The following is a 17,246-nucleotide window of genomic DNA, read 5'->3' as shown; positions in this document are numbered from 1 at the left end:
GGTGGTTTCAGTTTGTAGCCTGCAAAAAAGTAGGAAGTTCTGCTTAAAAAATCACAACAAACAAAACCCCCCTCGTACCACAGTCTCTGCAGAAAACAGCCCTCTGAGCACAAGTAAGGATCGCACAGATTTTCCATCCAAGCTAACAAGGGGGCTCTGAAGATGCAGAAAGAAGCTGGCAGCCCGTCAAAAGAGGCTGCACCCATTCTTTGATCACCTGGTCTGCACCCCTTAGTTACACATTTGTCTTCAATCAAGAGAAGGAACCGAAGGATGGTTTGTGCGCAGGAGCTGGACAGCCACAGAGTGGTTATGGTGAAGTCCCAGCAAATCACCATGTAAATGCTCCTCCTGCTTTTCAAGTCAAAATCGCTTTCGGTGCAACAAATGGAATCTACACTGTATCTACTATGTATGTACATACTATGCGGTAGCATGTACGTAGCATTATTTCACTTACTGTTTCACTGGATTAGCCAAGTCACTGTCATATGTTGTTGTAACTGATATGCTCTTTTGGAAGAAAAGAAGAGAAATTTTGCTCCATGTTTTTGCCTTAGGTGAACAACCCTGTACATCTGTATACTCTAACACTTATTTTACAAAGCATGTTTAGTGACTCAGAAAAAAAATAATAATCCAGAATTGCAGGAGCTCCCTTTCTTGTTCAAAATATTTGTTGGCTTTAACACTAACCTACCAAAATTTTTTGAAATTGAAGTCTTATAAATGCATAGGTCACACACATACACAGACATATCTGGAATACACACGCTACTTGCTAACAATTTTTGGTTAATGTGTTAACTAGAAATTGACTGACTTTCATGATATTTTCTCCCCTGTATGTTAAGCCAATGACCTATTTAAGTACGTTGGCACCAATTTATGTGTCTTGACTTTGTATTTTGCAAAGAAATACTGTTTTGTGTTATTTACATTAAAAAGACGTACTAAGTAAAACTTCACCTTTGTTAAAAATCACTTTATCCTAAGTATTTAAATTATTTAACGCTTTCAAGAGGCACAATTAAGTATCTAATGAAAACTTCTATTCAATGTTACACGTAATACAAAAAGAGAAAAAATGTTTGAGACATCAATGATAATATTTTAAATATATTGGCATAAGAAAGTAGATGTCTTTTTGCTTTATTAAACTGACAGTTCAGTTCTGAAACTTTATTTTGAAAAGATTTAAAAAGGATTTGTGTCTTTAGAAACAAAAAATATAACAGGCATATCTAAAAAATATAGAAGAGAAAAACTGATTGTTACTACTAATGAAATAGCTGATGACAAAATAGTAGTCTTTTTGATTTTGATCACAAAAAATAAACTGGTAGTGACAGGATATGATGGATAGATTTGACATCCTGGCAAATCACTGTCATTGATTCAATTATTCTAATTCAGAATAAAAGCTGTATACAGTATGTGTTTATGCTACAGTGGAGTTTTTTAAGTGATTGACATTCATCATATTAGTTAGACAGTTTTAAAAGCTATGTCTTTGTTTTACACAGTGTTGTCAAGAAAAAATAAAGTAGAACCTGGATTGCAGAAAAAAAAGCAAACCACTTAACCAACTCCTGGTTCCAAACCCATCAAAATAAGTTACCGTTATTGCATCCTATTAACACGTTCTTTGAAGAGTCAGTTTCACTCCAGCCATGTAATACACTATTATAAAGACTAAATTTTGAAACTGTAATGCAATCTTACAGCTGGGTGGCTTGGAAGTTCTGCGGAGAAGAAGATATTACCTTTCAAAATGGAAGGCAGCCTCAGAAGAAAGAATGCAAACCACTTTAATTTACAGGTCAGCTTTGTTTTACTGTTCTTTTGTTTGACGAGATATACACACAGTTACATACAAAATAGCTGGAAGTTCACAAATTGTGTATCTGAGGCTACAGAAGCCTGAATTACTTGTATATTCTGCCCTGTTTTAGACCAGCATGCTGTGATACTCTTCCCCGAGCTCAAATGCACTCTTCTGGTTTTCTAGCATTAATGTAGCTGTCGGTTTGAATTTCAATCTAGAATTATATCTGTTGACATAATTTCATAGTGCTGACTTCAATTGTTTAGGATTACTGTTTTGAACTACATAAGGAAATCAGTTCTTTTCTCTATGGTTAGTAAACTCCATCCAAGTGCATTTTAATGTATGTAGGAAGCCATAAGGCAATTATCTATAATATATTCTGATGTAAAAAACAACCATTAATTACTGGCATATTAGAATAAAAACTCTCTTATATATTTAAAGTGTATTATTACATATTTAATAAACCAATATAAATATTTGCTCAGATTTAAGAATGGTATTTCTATTACGACAAATAATGTTTTTAAAACCGTAACTGTCTAGTTGGCTTTTGGAATAACACGTGACAATGATTTGCTTAGTTTCATTCCTTTATTTCAATAAACCATCCAACTTGACTTACTATTCATACAAAATATTAAATGTAAGTATATAAAAATTCCATTGGGAAAAATATCCCTTTTTGTTTACTGTAAAAAAAAACCATCTAGAAATGAAAGAGTAATTTTCATATTTTAAGGAAAGGAACAAAATCCTGTATGTTTCCAGTCAAGCAGAACAATGGCAGGACCCAACATAACAGAAGCTTTAACAAAAAGCAAAATTCAAACAAGCCCCAAATTAATAGAAAGAAACCAGAACAAAACCAAAACAAAACAAAAAGAAGGCACCATATGATAACATGTATTTTAAAGACTGCTGGGTCAAATCATTAAGAAAAATATTTATATAAGTAATTAACACTCATAATTAGTGTGTCATATAAATCTGAGTGAAACTGCTAAGTAGAAATCACTAGAAGTCCAGGTGCTTCTTGCCGATGGCCATAGCACCACATCCTGAGCTCAGCAGTTTGGCGGATTCTGCCAGATCCTGTTTGCTTGCGTGGCTCACTGTGTCTGACAAGTCTGGAGGCAAATGCAGTCGCTGTGGCAGGAGATTTTCAGGAGGGAGAGGGAGACAGAGATGGAGAGAGAGAGAGAAGAAAGGGAGAGGGGAAAAAAACAGGGAGAAAAAGAAAGAATAATTGCAGGAGAATTTATTTTCCATAGCATGTTTCCAAATGCCATCTTTTTCCTGACTGATCAGTGACTTTATTTACTGACAAATAAAACACTTCCCAGACACTCTTTTAGGCTGACCTGGAAACAGTTTTGTATATTTTCAATAGATTCTGTAAATTGGAATAGATTTTTTCCTTATGAAAATTTTCTAAACAAAATCCAAATTTGCACAAGGTATTTAATTACATCTATGGGCATTTCTCCTTTAAAAACAAGTGTTTTGCCTGTATGTCAGCCCCTAAATCAAATCCTTTGATTTCCATGGCATTACAACGTCAGTATAGGTTTATTTCAAACACACATACTTTGTGGCAGAGTCTGAAAATAAATGTGATGATCAAAAGATGGAGTGGGCTCTCCCTGGTTGCAGCATTACTCTGCTCAATTTTTCTTCTTCATATTCTACTGATAGTTAATAACAACACGCAGTGATAGTAGTTGCATTTGTATAAGGCAATCATATATGCTAACTAAACCTTGCCACCCCTCGTGAGTTTTAGGAACATTACATCCAGTTTACAGATGAGGAGACTGAGACACAGGTTACACGGTTGTCCACAAGCACACAGTCCTTGCATAATAGAGTTTATTTTTCAGCTACGACAAAAATATTTCAACTCTCCCTCTGAGGACCTTTTACGCTGGAGATGTACAAAAGACATGACATTACCATTTAGCTTTCGTAAAGCAAGGTGAAAACGAATGTAAAACTGAGGCTTTACTTGGTTAATTACTGGCTCACTTTTGAACACAGCGAGGTACTGAAAGCTGGTCAGATGAGACAGTTGAGCATCTTCTGCTCAGTGCAATAATTTATGAAACTGGTATCATGGAAGGAGCGTATTTCTTGAAAGATTTAGTAGGCAAAGGCTAAACTGTGTGGCTCTTCTCTTAAAATGCATGTGCTTCTGAAGGGAACAGGGTAACAGTAATGGCTGCAAAACTATTTTCAGAGGTGGTGTGGACTTACCCTTATATTCTGCTTTTTCCTATGTTTTTGCTTTTATCACAACACATAAATACTGCTGCCTTTTATTCAATACCTTTGCAACTTTCATAGGATAAGAATTCAATTAAAAAGCATAAGAAATATCTGTATTTACAGTGGGCTGACTGTTCAGTTCATTGCTGGCTTTGAGATTGTGCACTTAGTATCACTTGAGAGGTGGTCCAAAGTGCTTCCTACCAGAAGTGTGCTGGGTTGTTGTCTTCTCCAAGGGAAGGAAATGTGTAAAGTAACACACATAGAGTAGGAAAGCCTGTACCCAGGCTGAGATGACATACCTCAGTGTGGAAACAGGAGAAATGCGTGTACTTATTTGTAGCACTTTTTGCCTATGAAGCACCATTTATGTATCAAAACCCACCCACGTTACACACCATTTAGTAATGATGATGCTCTCACATTTCACTCTTACATCAGAATCTGTGCTGTAACTTACAGTTCCTCCCTTATTCCTAAGAAGGCTAAGCATGTGGATGTGAACAGTGGTCCATGACGCCTCATTTCTGCATTGACATGATATAAACTAGGGCACGTGCCTACCTTGTTTGTCTGCTGAGAACAATGTTTGCTAGCAAAGAGCCAATGTACAACTTGGATGGTACGAGGGGGGCTGTAACCACTGGAAAATGAAGGGCAAGGAAAAGCTGTGAAGTGCAGATGATGACTTGGCAGATCTTTCAGCAACATTTTCGTTCCAAAAAAGTGCGTAGTACCCTGCTAGCAGGGTGCAGGGTATCTGGTATGTGGGAGGCAGACAGACAAGTGGACTCATCCAGCCTTCTCCCACTCACTGTTAGCATCTCTCCGCCCTCACCAGGGAACGGTGCCTTCCTCTAGGGGAAATGCGGTCCCGCTCTCTTCCTCCTGCAACTAGCGACCCTCTTGCCAAGTCTGCCAAACGGATTCAAAGCACGGTGACAAAGAGCAAAAAGAAAGACTCAGCAAACTCATCTTATGCAGGGACTAACTAATACCACAGTTAGGGAACAACTGTAAACTCTGCCACACTGGCCTGGACTTAAAGGGGGGTCAAAAGAAAAAAAATCTTGCTATTTACACAGCCTCTTAGTTACTGCTATGTTTGTTCATTGATATATATTATAAATAGAAAATAGAAGGATATTTATAAATTTGCAAAGATTCAGACAGGAGAAGTAGAAATTAAAGATCCTCAGATTGGATGGTGGGACTGGATGAGGCTTTTACAGATGTATTTGTTATGATACGGTGTTTCATGACACACACATATACTCCTCTTCTCCCACCTTAGTCTGTGAAGAGGATGTACACTGCTCATTTAGTGACTGGCTATTCAGTATTTTGTTTTCTTGTCGCTGTTTAGTCTGAACTTTTCTGACTTATTTATTGTACACTATTCAAACCTTGTTCTGAAGACAGAATGGCTTTTCAATAACACATGTCAGTACACAGCACTTAAATGCTTCGCAAATACCGTGTTATTTTCCTAACACTCTTGTGAGATAAGGCAGTGAAGTTACCTCCATTTTAGGGACAGGGAATTGAAGCACATAAAACACACGGCAAAAGGTATCTACTAATTTCAGAAACACAATATGAGGCATTTAGGACTTGCTTTCCCAGATTGTTTAGCACTGCACAGCATTTCACATGATCAAATGCTAACTTCATTTGCAGCTGTGAGTGCTTAGTATTTCTTCAAGAACTCCAAGTCAGGCACTCAGAAAATAAGAGTACAGAAATAAAAATACTGGGCTGAAGCGACATGACCACACAGAAGCTCAGCGGTATAGGCAGAGACACATCAGACCTTCCACAGTATCCTTCAATTGTCTTAATAACGAGACCATCCCTCCTGCAATCCTTGCCCTCTCCACAACGCAGATTTTCAAACATCACAACATATTGCTGGTTCTCCAGAGAACATATTTCTCTGCATATTCCACATTCATCCTCAGGTCAGATGTATTCTGAACAATAAAAACACCAGGGTCCTCTGAAAACTGCTGAATATTATCCTGCTACTAAGATCTAAATCACAGAACACACACACGCACACACACACGCTACCTCTGAATAAAGCCTGAATAGGCATTTCAAAATATAATTCCTTACGTTTTCTTTTCACAGCTTAAAAATAAAAACAGGGCTGCAAATATTAACCCTACTAAATATTTTAAGACCATTACAAAAATATTCTAAATTTTAAACCACGAACACACTGGAAATGCATTGCGTGGCATTATACAGGCACCCACAGGTTAAACAACAGGCCTTTATTTTTGGCACCAATAGGGACATTGCGGTCACTTGAACTAAGGCAGTAAGTGATAGCATGAATAGGCTGTGATCCTTTTTGAACACCAGCATTACAAAACGATCAGACATTTTCACAGATATTTGCTGACCACAGAGAAACAATCCCATTTAAAGTCCCAGTTTAGGACAAAATGTTTTCTGGTGGACAGCCTTCTCTGCTATTTCTGAGGCTGTGACCTCCACCCCTTTCAATCTCTCTTTCTCTTATCAGTTTGAAAGAATGAGGCTGAATTTGCTCATGTCAGCAATCCCAGTCCTCATTGCACAGGCCTCCCATCCTGCAACTGGTCTTCAGGACAAAAGCACTCCTTCTCCGGTTATCTGCTCTCCATAGCCTCTGCTCCAGTCACTCTCAGCTTTCTGCTTCCAAGCTCTTCATTCCTGCTTCTGCCAGTCCTGGGTTTCTCTCACCTGTTTCTGCCCATATTCCATCCTCTGCTCCCGTCCCTAATGCCTACATCCAAATTGAGCGCCAGGCCACCCTTTCTTGCCTCAGCCCTTTGTCTTCCTCATCCTCTATATGTTGTCCTCCTCCTCTTCCCACCTGTTGTTCTTGATCTGTCCTTCTTTCTCCTGCTGGCACTGCCTTCCGTCCCCCCTTCCTGTCCCTGTCCCTCGGCACTGGGCCCAGAGTGCGGGCACAGGCAGCGGCTCGCCTCCTGGTCCGGGAAGCAGGTACATCCCTGGAAAGGGGGCAAGCTGAATACATGGTTGTGCTGGTTTTGGCTGGGACAGCGTTAATTCCCTTCGCGGTCGCTGGTGCGGGGCCGTGTTTGGGATCTGTGCTGCAAACAGCGCTGGTGGCCAGGGATGCTTTAGCTCACGCCGGGCAGCGCTTGCCCAGCGCCGAGGGCTTTCCTGCTCCTCACCCGCCAGCCAGCAGGCTGGGGGGCACCAGGGGCTGGCAGGGGACACAGCCGGGACAGCCGAGCCCCACGGACCAAAGGGACATCCCATCCCATGCGGCGTCACGCTCGGCATGGAAAGCTGGGGGAGAAGAAGGACGGGGGGGACGTTGGGAGTGACGGCGTTTGTCCTCCCAAGTCACCGCTATGCGTGACGGAGCCCTGCTGTCCTGGGGGTGGCTGGGCACCTGCCTGCCCCTGGGGAGGGGGGAAGGGATTCCTCGCTTTGCTTCGCTTCCATGTGCGGCTTTTGCTTTGCCCATTAAACTGTCTTTATCTCAACCCACGGGTTTTCTCACTTTTGCCCTTCTGATTCTCTCCCCCATCCCACTGGCGGGGGGGGAGCGAGCAGCTGTGTGGGGCTGAGCTGCCGGCCAGGGTTAAACTGTGACAGCAGCACTGCGTGTGCCTTGGCCAAAGAGGTGGATTTTTGCAGGACATCAAAACGACGTCCCTGGCATAAATGCTAGACATAAAATTGCGTATTTTCATTTGTACTTTTAGATAATTGAAGTCTTTCGCTAAAATATTTCAGTGTGTGGATAAACAAAACTACTGCAGCCTACAGTAAGCTGGCAGGACAACAATATTTTAAGGCAAAATGGTCATAGTCTGCCAAAAGTAAATATGCAAGTGAAAACAGGATCCTATAATCACCTCCTTGTGATAAGAAATTTCAAAGAAATGTAAAGTTTGTCAGTGTAAAAACTAGAGAGTGCTGGAGTAAACTTCCTTTGTGCAAAGTTGACTGTGTATCTGCATTATCATAGTGTGTTTAATTACATGGTCACACACGATTTTCACGCATGCGGGCTGTTAGAAAGGTTTAAACTTGGGATCTTCAGAACTGGACTCTAAGCTTCATTCACTTGATTAAGAAATACCTGGCGATGGGAGCAGGCTATTACAGTGCCAGGCCTGGCTAGGAAAGGGCACGATGCGAGTGCTGGTGCTTCCTGTCCGCTCCGTGTCAGGCAGGTCCTGAAGGCTTTGTGGCAATAGGAACAATTACACTGAACCCAGCTAAGCACACAGCTTTAGGGCATGTGTTACAAAAGGAAAACAGTTCAGACAAAACTTATTACGTACTTTGCCTCTGCTCATTCCCTCTGCCTGAAGAAAACTTCCAATTACCTTATTTATTCTCAATGGGGAAAAAAAAAGTGGAAGACAAGAATATGTAAACCTACAGGCCAGAAGGGACACCCAGCTATCAGCTAGTCCAGTCCCAGCACTGAGGACCAAATAAGAGCCCTGACGGTTTTCTGACACTGGTCTGCTTTGTGAGACTGGGATGTAAAAAGATCCAGGCTATTCGAGGAACTTCCAGTTGGCTGGTACATTTGGTTAGGGTGTAATTTATTTTTTTAAATCAACAAAATCCCTAGTAGACAAAAATACTAGCAGGTGCTTCTGCCAGTGTAGCTTATTTTATCAAAGGGATTGTTTTACGGATTTATTATAAAAAGCAGACTTTCCATTGTAAGACTTTTTTTCTCTTCAGTATTAAGAGGATTGACCAGCAGTTTTCCTAACAACCTCTCCAGATATTGATTATACCTCAGTGACAAGATGCACAGAAACAGTATGCAGGCTTTAACTGACTATAAAAGAGGTTGAAAATAAAAGAAAAACCATGTGACTGAACCTAAGCAACCAAAGACAGGTTAAACAAAGAGCTAGCTACTAGAGATAATGTTAAAGAACTGATTACTATACAATGATACACATAAGCTACACATACTTCTGAAGGAATCTACTTGCACTGCACTGTGGAGACAACTAGTGAAATCCAGTATTATGCCTACATGGTATAAACAACAATCAGTTCATAAAATTACTTTTCAGGTTTGAGGAAATGTATGCCTGCACAGACTGTTTTTTACACTAGCTAAAATACGCAGAAATAATTGAGGGTAGAAGACACTCAAGATACAGAAAAATTTCATAAAATTACTTGAGGGCTACTAAAATCACATATTCTATAAAATGCTTTAAGCAATAAAAAGTATAAACGTGTTTAGCATGAATATGATAAGCAGGTATACATATACTGGCAAAAATCTAAACCCAAAGTAATTCTTCCTCATATTACTCCAAAATCTTTACTTTGGTAGCTATTATAAATGTAATACATTAGCAAACAAATACATAATAAAAAGAGTGATGCAAAATCATTGAATCTCATTAAAAAAGTGGTGGTAGTTTATTTTTAATTCGATATATATTAAAGTAATCCCACTGAATTTAACCTTGTGACTCTGCTAACAGTTCTACTGAAGCTTTCAACAACTGAGCCCAGACTTCCCGAAGTTAAGCTTTACAAAAAATATCTTTAAAATTCCATTTATTTGGATCTTTGACCAAAAAAATTGCTTATTAGTCTACTATGGCTGCAGTTCTGCCTTGGGGCAGAGAGATGGGTTAATGACCTCTCTAGATCCCTTCTAGTTCCATTTGCTACAACTCCATGAAAACTGAAGTCACCAAAGCCGAAGGGATTTGGTTTAGGGGAAGAGGGGGGTGGGGAGAAGAATTTTAGGAATGCTGGGAAAAAGAAAGATGCAGACTTCTAGCTGGGGAGTTTTATATCCTACTTATTTCTCTTTGAAGCAGAACTCTCCCCATTCCTTAAAGGCCACACAAGAGAGGACAGGAACAGTCCATGGTACAAAGGCCGAGTTCCTGTTACTGTTTCCTCTTCTGCTTATGATGTCCACAGTGCAGCCCTTGCATTATGTTTTCCCTTTGATATCTTATTACTTCATTTATAATTACTAGTAATTATTTCTATTATCATAATACCTAGGAAAAGGCTTCAGCATTTTTGTAGGTATCATGGAAAAGGTGGGTTTTAAGGAGAAATTGGCAGGAGGTTAGCAATGCAGCTTTATAAAACCTCCCCTTAGAGTGGAGAACCCTGTTACTTGCTTGAAAGTTATCAAAACTGTCAAGTGATTGTCACTGTTAGCTGACTGGAAATCGATTTCTTATTCATTATTAAGATCTCACAGGCAGGCTGGGGAACAGGACCTGGAGGCCGTTGGAAAAGAAAACAAGCAACCTACATCTTAAGAGAAGAGGGAGCCAGCAGAGGGATGCCAAATCCCTCCCCAGGCGCTGGGCTGGCTCTTCTTGCCGTGAAGATGGTTGTCCCAGCCGGGAGGCCTGAGCTGGCAGTGCCGGCGGCCAGCTGGTACTGTGCAGCTGTGCTCCCCCAGACTGGGCTGCTGGGGCAGAAGGAGCTGTGCCAGAAGCAGCCCGCACAGCCCCACCAGGGGCTCCCCGCTTTGGTGGGGAGCTGCACTCTGCTCGGGCCATGGCCATTTTCCTGTGTTATCGCTTTTCCAGGGCCCCAACATGGAGCCTGCTGCTCCGGGTACGATCCTGACCTGCTGCCCTGACCTCTCAGCTTGACAGTGGGCTTACCGCACAACTGTGGGTCTGTCTGGCAGTCACCAGGACTGGTGGTGACCCTGGTTGCCTTCTCTGGACCTGCTCTGCTCTTGCTATTTGGGAAGGGGAAGGATTTAATAGCAGTGGCTGAGCCCGCCAGGGACATCGGGTGTACCTTCAATGCAATGGTGACATGTGGCACGGATCCCCTGCGGTGCCCTGAGCAACAGCTTCAAGGCCACTGTAATATGTTTTTTACATGGTGAAAGAGGTCCCAAACAAACAGCTTTCCCTGACAGGACACACCTTGCATTTCTGGCTGAAATAGCTGCCAAATGGTTACAAACTCCTTAAGAGATACTCATTTCAGAAGCATCTTAGCCTTGCCAGTCAACAACTTTACTGCTTTTTTAACAGTTCATCACCAAGCATAGTAACTAACCGGTCTTCTTGGCAAAAACAAATCACTGCCTTTGGGCTTAATAAACACAAAGATGTGCAGGTATAAAGTCTGATACGTAGTGTACTGATGTATCACTTAAGCTGACACAACTCTGTAACAACTCACATACAGATCTGACAATATTACTATGAAAAGATATACAATTCCTATTAATGCTACAAAAAACATTTGAGTTAATGTAAGTTCACTTATCAATGACAAAACAGTAAGCCCTTTACCAGAGAAGACATTATAAGCTTTCACAGCAAGGACTAGAAAAGTCATTCCAACCAGCCTGGACCTGTGTCAGGCTGAAATCACGTGACAGTCCTGAAATTTGGTTCACAAATAGTGATGGTGTCTTGCAAGCTGTAATATTGATCTTGTGGAGAGAATGGTGTGTCTCACAATCTACAATATTTATCTAACGGAGAGAATGGTGCCAAACTATCCTCCCATAACTGCACTTAGGTCTTAGGCAAAATATTTTAAAACTCGTTTACTATGCATCTCTTACATTCACATTGCAGTTTTCTCAGTGTTTTAATAAATTCAGGAGACAAACCAGTTGGTAACTATTTTTCTGTATAATGGACATGAATTCAGTTTTCTCTTGTTCTGCTATATTCACAGATGCTACATTGCCATTTTTAGATCCCAGCAATGCAGAAATTTTCTAAACTGATTATAAAGACAAAAGACTTGACTTTTAAAAAGAGCATTCTAAAATTTTCTACTTTTCAGGTAACTGTGATTGACTTATAAGTAATCACAACTATATCAACCCATGTTATAATAAGCACATCTACCATATGCATTTCCTAGTTCTTTAAGTTGAAGCACAATCTGAGCCGTCAAAATTAATTATTGTTAACATCAGGTGTTAGGAGAAGTCTTCCACTAAGAATAGCTGATAAATATACTTCTACCTACATATCCCTGTCTCCTAAAGGACACATTGCTAATATGAAAATAATTTTTTCTATATAGCTAATAATACTTAAAATACTTGAACACAATCCTAAAACTCTTATTTTCCATCACTTGCAGAATGTAAAATAAACCCAGGGTAATTCTCACTTCACCTCATTTACAGGACAGTGATGTTTTGTTGTGGGTTTCCAACACCACAAAGAGATTATTTAAACAGTGACTTCAAAAGACACCTGGGAAAATTAAGAACCCTTCAGAAACCCCCTTCCTTTTGTGACAGACTTTATAAAAGCTGGTTTATGTCTCAGAATGCTGAATCTTTGCATGTGCCTCTTCAGTGCAGCTTTCCAGTGTATCTGCTTTACAGAAGTGGTATGATTATATCCAGGAGGATTCAGTTCAAACTGTGCTTATTCGTTTGGATGTGCCACATGGTACTGTTTCTGTTCTCTGACCAGAAAACTATGCAAAGTGCTTAAAACCTGAATTCCTGAACTTAAAACTCGGTTTATTAAACAATAGCTGTTGCAAAGGGAAAATCTTTCAGAGATAGCGGTACCGATTGCTTATTTCCAGTAACATGTGAGTAGAGACGGGTGGGTTTTCGTATGTGCAGCACTAGTCACTACTTTTCCGTGGCAGGAAAGGAAAGTACAGACAATTGCCTGAACAAACTCTTTCATTCCAAAGAAAAACTCCAAGATGTGCTAAGGATGATTTGCTACATGTGAAGGGAGGCAAGGGAAAGATAAAAATATCAGGAAGATTTACTTTCTCTGACACTTGAGAATGCTGGGTGTTTGGCACCATGGAGTGCTCTAAATCAAGTACAAATCCCAGACCCGCTTCATGGTATAACCGTAGTCTCTGCATCATGAAGAAGCTCCCTGTGTTAAAAACGGGGTGGGATTAATCAGTGATGGTTGTAGGCTATCCAAGGACTACAGCTGTTCAACTGCTTGTCTGATCCAAAATTCAGAGAAATACATGGTAATCTTACGACCAGAACTGTACTAAGTACTATTGTAATACTTACTGACCCAGCTCTTACCAAGCATATATTGAAAAGATCGTCTCTGTCCTGAAGAGTTTACAGGCTGAATATGCAAAGTGGGTAAAAAGGAAGAAGTGAAAGATAAAATATCTAGACAGAAGGGAAAATACTGTGATATATAAACACTGTATTAATGCCAAAGCTTTTTTTTATTTTCCTTCTAACTGAAAGAAGTATTGCATAGAAAGGTGAGTGAAAGAGAACAGCCAGAGGGGAAGAAATTAAGTGACAAAGGGCTGAAGACAAGATGGAGTGAAGAAAGGGAAAGATGGAGGGCAGGAGGAGATATATTATCTAGGCATGCTATAGTTGAGATTGGAGCACACTGTCTAAATGCTGAAGGGAAATGCTGATGGTATCACCTACGTCCAAAGCAAGCAGATGAGCTTTTCTCCTGGTCTTTTTGCTGAATTTCTCCTCTCTGAGCTTATATCAGAGGAGTGTGGGACCTGTGATGCAAGTCTGAGTAATTCTAGGGCTCTCAGGATAGCCCGGATGGATGCTAATGTTAATGTCACATTCTTTTCCCTGTCAGATTCATTCAACCTAATTGCAGCTGTCTACAAGTCAGCCACTCGGTTTAACCTATATTATATACTTAGGATGAGATGAATCACCCTTGCAAGTGCTTGCCCATCTCTGCTGATTATTCAGGAAACCTGGGCTGATTAGCTTAACCAAAATTCTCAACTTGGAGTGTAAAAGACCAAGGAGAGGAATTCAGTCCTGAAACTGTCTGAAGATTCTCATTGAGTCAGTGGCTCCACTGTATCTCCTCTTTCTTGGGGTGCCATTGCAACATGCCACAAAGTATGGATTTCATATGAAACCACAGACAGTTCACTGGAAACATTCCGGGGTTGCTGGTGATGCCTGCGCTGCTCTACAACAACTCGGGTCTCTCTACTGGGAAGCTTGAGAAGTGTTCAGGACATTGTCTGTACAAGCAAAAGCTATATAAGTAAGGAGGAGGGTGAAATAGCATTCAGAAACAAAAGCATCTGTTCTAGGAGATCCGATATACCACATTGTTACTGTTACCCTCTATAATTTCAGCAAAGTTGGAAAACTAACCAAATATTTGAGTTTGCATCCAAAGCTATCTGTTAAAAGTGCACTATAATCTATTTGGCTACTGTCTCAGTTTAAATAGTTTATCACATTTCAGAAATGTGACATTCACTTCATTAATACACCCATTCAAAACCCACCATTTTATCCGAGGAGGTGCAACAACACAAATAACTGATAAAATGTGTTCTGCCTTTTGATAAAATTGTCCAGATAGATTTCAACACTGCACAGAAAGGTATGTTCTTATACATGCTCCAAGACAGGTAACTCTGTTACAAGTGCTTTCAATGCCTGATTTGCCAACTCAAAAAAGAAAGACAACAAAAAACCTAAGCAGACTTCTGGATTGAATACTTCTGTCAGCTATTGCTAAAATACACATTGCCTGGAAACTTCCACTGATTTCAAGTATCTAGTCTTTATAGAGCCTATGAAATTTAGAGTTTAATGAAGTGCTTTCCTAAGAACAGGAGAAAATAGGAGCTGCACTGAGACTCTGGACCAGCCCAGCTGTGGGCTGCCTCAGTGTTTTTTCAATTTTGCATGCATTGACAATGCTGATTTCCTCCTGTACATCAGTTGCAGGAGTTGTGTGTACAAATGCAAATGCAACATGTAAGTATACATGCAAATGCACACATTACTTATCACTGCATCTGGGTTATTGATAATGGCCAATGTGTTTACCTACAGAATCTCTCCAAGGCATGCAGTATTGCTCTAGAAAGTGCTGAGACAGTGTGAGCTGTATTGTTTTACATTGGACTACACAATGCAAACCACCCATACAATATGTCCCTGAATGCCTCTGTTTCAAGAGACCAGTGTCACAGGTTTGGCAAGTTGCTGGTTATGAAGGACGAGTGCATAGGGGGCAAAATGGAAATCCTAGCTGGGGGGGTATTGTTGTTTTATACTGGGAGTAGCTCTATGCTCAGTAGTCTATTTACTTTTTTAGGTCAGCTAGAATTAGAAAATTTCCATTGCTAGGCAGCCCAGCACATCTGTGAAGCATTTCTGGGCGTTCAGACCTGAAGCACGCGCTGCCCAAAGGGAAGATTCATTACCCCGTGTTACATGGCCCGCCAGTCCCTCCCCCTGACAGCACAAGGGCTTCGGCAACAGGAAAGCGCCTTAACTTCATGCAGAAACATATTACATGACCAGAACACAACAATTAGCACGTTTGTAAAGCTTCAGGGGTAGGAACAATTTAATAGCTTTTTGAAGCAGACTAATTTTCTGGAGCTTTTCCTCCTTTTTTTTTTTTTCCTTTTCTTTTCCCCCTTCATTATTTTGCTTTTCATGCATGGACAAGTTCTTCTTTGCTACAGGTATTTTCTAAGTCTGCCTTGCAGGATTATGATGTGTAGAGAAACACAAAATATTCCACCACTTTAAAACAGTGCTAGAGAAATGAAAAAGTGCTATGTAAGTGCAAAGTATTCTTACTAATCTCTGCTTTAAAAGAAAGTATCATTTAGATAGATAAATTTATTGCTGGTTTACAAATTCCTGCACATTTACAAATCAAGGCTCCTAAAATGACAACCAGTTTGTTTTATGTTTGCAGCTTTTCACAAGCTAGAAACTTCAGCTCTGCAATGGCAAATGCCACTGTCAGATGCTCCATGCTATGGCAAAAACCAGGCCAGAAGAGAAAAAAAAAAGTATTTCTGCTATCATTGCCTTCTCACCCTAAAAACTGGCACTGATGTAGGAAGTATGTTCAGTTCCTGTAACTTCCAGGTAAGGATGCAGACATTATATAATGTGTATTTTAATATCTCTTATTTTCAAAACTAATCCTCATGACTCCTGAAGGTTACAGTTTTAAAACTCCAGCTAACAAAGCCTTGTGCTAATGCTACCAAATAACCTTAGACTTCAGAAACCACTGAAGTGTGATTTAATATCTGGAATATTGGATCAACCTGTTTTGGTATGAAAACGTTCTATGGCATACGTTAACTCAGTGATTGATATTGCTTACACAAAAAATATAAAAACTGCACTGGTGATCCAGTGGTCATGTTGGCTACCCTTTGGCAAACCAATGCTTTAGACGAAGTTTAAGCACAGGGTAAGAACTTGCTGGGGAAACATTAAAAGACAGGTCACGCTAATTCCTTTTTAAATGACTCTTTCTAAGACTCAGTGTAAACTGAAACAAATATATTACATATGATTGACAGAAACTGGTATCACATTAAATGCAAGAGTTTTGTGACTAATTGAGATTTAAATAAACTACAATTTATCTTGAAGTTTGGGGGAGGTCTGAACATTTGAGCACATTTCTACATCAAAAATGTGTTTTGTACAGAAACTATATGTCAAATTATAGTTATTTGCTTTCTGCTGTTTTGTACTTTTTTGTGTTTTGTACTTTTCATGTGTCAGTATTTTTTCATTTTGCTTCTTTATTCCATACTACAAGTAAGTGTCTTTAGAGCAATAAGATCTTTAAAATCCCTTTAGTGTTTAGAAATGTCAACAATTCAGTAGACTCTACTTGATGAATAGGCCAGACAGAAAAACCTGCCTCAAGTTTTTATCTCAAGAGAAGTAAGGTGCTTTGAAGAGCACTTGATTTGAGATTTAGAAGCCTGCTGCTATTCAGCACACGCTCTTGAGAGCTGTTAAGTCCTGACCCATAGCATGAAAACAGGTTGGAGGGAGGGAAGAAATGCTGGTAAGAAATATATTTTGTACTCCCTGCATAATTATTTCTTTTAAATACCATTTAAACATTTCTTCCTATAAATAAGTAAAATCCTAAGAGACCAGGCAACCTTATCAGACAATCTTATTTGAATATTTTGAATGTAGCTGGAACTTGCCAGAGGGAACAGCTACAGCACTGGAAAAAGATGAGGTTCTTAAAGAAAAAAAATAATCTAAATGGTTCTTTCCATTTGAATAGTCGGCACTGACATATTAAAGCTTCGTATTTTTGACAAGAGACATAGAAAACAAAGAGGTTTTCACTTCAGAATATGCAGTGGAAGAATATGAAAT

At 39.9% G+C, this 17,246-nt stretch overlaps 1 protein-coding gene across 2 annotated transcripts in view; it reads right to left on the bottom strand.

The window, feature by feature from the left end:
- Positions 1-2,406: 2,406 nt before the first annotated feature.
- The window catches only part of ELP4 (elongator acetyltransferase complex subunit 4), a 149,967-nt gene continuing 135,127 nt past the window's right edge, over positions 2,407-17,246 (bottom strand). Inside the window, exon 10 of one of the 2 annotated variants that reach the window (XM_056355089.1) lies at positions 2,407-2,980. In XM_056355089.1, the coding sequence (XP_056211064.1) occupies positions 2,849-2,980 (132 nt within the window). In that variant the 3' untranslated portion in view covers positions 2,407-2,848. The other variant, XM_056355088.1, reaches the window with a different exon arrangement.

Source organism: Falco biarmicus, chromosome 10 (genome assembly GCF_023638135.1).
Source record: "Falco biarmicus isolate bFalBia1 chromosome 10, bFalBia1.pri, whole genome shotgun sequence".
Classification (NCBI taxonomy): Eukaryota; Metazoa; Chordata; class Aves; order Falconiformes; family Falconidae; genus Falco; species Falco biarmicus.
Note: the sequence above shows the minus strand (reverse complement) of the source record. Positions and strands in the feature narration are given on the sequence as shown.